The following is a 2,500-nucleotide window of genomic DNA, read 5'->3' as shown; positions in this document are numbered from 1 at the left end:
GGTTGAAGGGAACCGGATCTTGAGGAACCCTTCCTTTCGAAGGACTGACTCGCTATTAGGGGTGTGACTCTTTGGGTACTGTGGAGAATGCATATAAATGTTTAAGAGTCATTTCTTTATTCATAGTCATGTTTGAAGCAGCTAGTGTTTTTCCATTTGTACTCTTTCTATTTTTTCATTCTATGTCCGCAAGTAAACTGTCTGTGCTACCTTGAAGACTTGGAATGTAGGAGTTGGAGTACTCCCTTATATCTTATCTGTAGTAGAACAATGAGCCTGTATTCCTTTCTGGAGAGGGTGGGGGCTGTTTGCGCATTCAAGAAGTAGTCTCTTTCCGTTTGAATGCCAAATCAACTAGAGCAGCCGATACGAATGTATTAATTAAGTTGGTCTGCCAAAGCTTTGGAATAAACTAGAAAATATTCCAATTCTGTCTTGATGGTCCTTCTTACTCAGCATATACACTACCGTTCAAAAGTTTGGGGTCACATTGAAATGTCCTTATTTTTGAAGGAAAAGCACTGTACTTTTCAATGAAGATAACTTTAAACTAGTCTTAACTTTAAAGAAATACACTCTATACATTGCTAATGTGGTAAATGACTATTCTAGCTGCAAATGTCTGGTTTTTGGTGCAATATCTACATAGGTGTATAGAGGCCCATTTCCAGCAACTATCACTCCAGTGTTCTAATGGTACAATGTGTTTGCTCATTGGCTCAGAAGGCTAATTGATGATTAGAAAACCCTTGTGCAATCATGTTCACACATCTTAAAACACTTTAGCTCGTTACAGAAGCTAGAAAACTGACCTTCCTTTGAGCAGATTGAGTTTCTGGAGCATCACATTTGTGGGGTCAATTAAACGCTCAAAATGGCCAGAAAAAGAGAACTTTCATCTGAAACTCGACAGTCTACTCTTGTTCTTAGAAATTAAGGCTATTCCACTAAATTGTTTGGGTGACCCCAAACTTTTGAACGGTAGTGTATGTCATCGAAAGAACTTGGGATTGACCAGTAACTTAGATTCCCTTGGAGGAAGAACTGGTCCGACGCAACAGCACCTAAAAATTTGATCCCAATCCTGGGGTGACAATTCGATTCTCGATTTAGAATCGATTCTCGATTCAAACAAATTCCCGCAATGTATTATTTGGTATAATAATTGTAATGAAACTTTAAATGGGTAACAGGTTGGAAAAGCTCCCTCTGGTTGGCCTTAAAACATATTTAAATTTTTTTATAAAACGATAAAAACTAGAGATGTCCGATATCCAATATTGTCCAACTCTTGATTACCGATTCCGATATCAACCGATACCGCTATATACAGTCGTGGAATGAACACATTATTGTGCCTAATTTTGTTGTGATGCCCCGATGGATGCATTAAACAATGTAACAAGGTTTTCCAAATTAAATCAACTCAAGTTATGGAAAAAAATGCCAACATGGCACTGCCATATTTATTATTGAAGTCACAAAGTGCATTATTTTTTTTAACTTGCTCCCAGGGGGTGATCAAGGGTGATGGGTCAAATGCACACCTAGTGTGTGTGTGTGTGTGACAATTATGGTACTTTAACTTTTAACTTTATAAACTAGTTAGCGCTCTATAAATAGTTTGTCTGCGTTAGCACTTATAATAATTAACAATACTGGCTAATATTCAGGTCACGAGATGTAAATGGAGTATTGTTGGCAAGATTTTGGATGTTTTTAGAGGGCTTTTTTACTTCGATTAGCTGCATTGTTAGCCACCTCCTAATTGATTTAAGGAATTCAAATGCATAAAAGAAAAACACAAGTGTTCTTGTCTTACATAAAGGTTGTGACTGATAGAGAAAAAGTGCAGTTCCCCTATAACATATGCCAACATGAATGTGCTGTATGTTATATTCCAGAGTTAACCAACAAACAGACGTCACCTCTCCCGGAGCTCCGCCTCCTTGCTGACATTTTCCTGCAGGATTTGGTTATGTCGTTCCAACAGCGTGTCATGTTCATTCTGGAGCTGCTGCAGATCTGCTGTGCTGCTTTGGAGAGACTTCTGGTTCTCTGCCAGCCTGGACCTCAGCTGGTCCACCTGAGACGTCAACTCCTCTCTGGCAAACACACAGCGCACCAATTTTAGTCAGGCTTTCTGTAGCAGCTGTCATACCCAAAGTGCTGGATGGACTCCAAAACATCAGATAATGGAAGGACAAAAGCAATAAACAACATCATTAACATAAACTATATAACACTGAGGTGGCAATTCAAGAAGTGGTTTCTTTTCTCAACTCTCCATACCTTTCTACCCTGCTGGCGTTGCTTTCGTTCTGCCCGTTGAGCTTGCTCTTCTGCTGCTTCAGTACATTGTGCACTCTCACCTTATAGCCCTCAAACTCTTCAGTCATTGTCACCAGTTCTGCCTAGAAACAAAATAATGAACAGCATGGCAGTAAAGTCATCTCCAAGGCTCACTGAAATGTTCCTAATATGATAAGAACTTAGCTAT

At 39.3% G+C, this 2,500-nt stretch overlaps 1 protein-coding gene across 1 annotated transcript in view; it reads right to left on the bottom strand.

Annotated features, from left to right (window-relative positions):
• LOC133663184 (GRIP and coiled-coil domain-containing protein 2) overlaps nucleotides 1-2,500 on the bottom strand; it is a 74,250-nt gene that overhangs the window by 25,606 nt on the left and 46,144 nt on the right. The window contains exons 18-19 of the mRNA XM_062067465.1: nucleotides 2,293-2,414; nucleotides 1,929-2,105 (exon numbers count right to left, since the gene is read on the bottom strand). Coding sequence (XP_061923449.1) covers nucleotides 1,929-2,105; nucleotides 2,293-2,414 — 299 coding nt within the window. The remainder of the gene's footprint in view (nucleotides 1-1,928; nucleotides 2,106-2,292; nucleotides 2,415-2,500) is intronic.

This window comes from Entelurus aequoreus, linkage group LG13 (genome assembly GCF_033978785.1).
Source record: "Entelurus aequoreus isolate RoL-2023_Sb linkage group LG13, RoL_Eaeq_v1.1, whole genome shotgun sequence".
NCBI lineage: Eukaryota > Metazoa > Chordata > Actinopteri > Syngnathiformes > Syngnathidae > Entelurus > Entelurus aequoreus.
The sequence above is the reverse complement of the archived record's forward strand: the minus strand, read 5'-3'. Positions and strand labels throughout refer to the sequence as shown.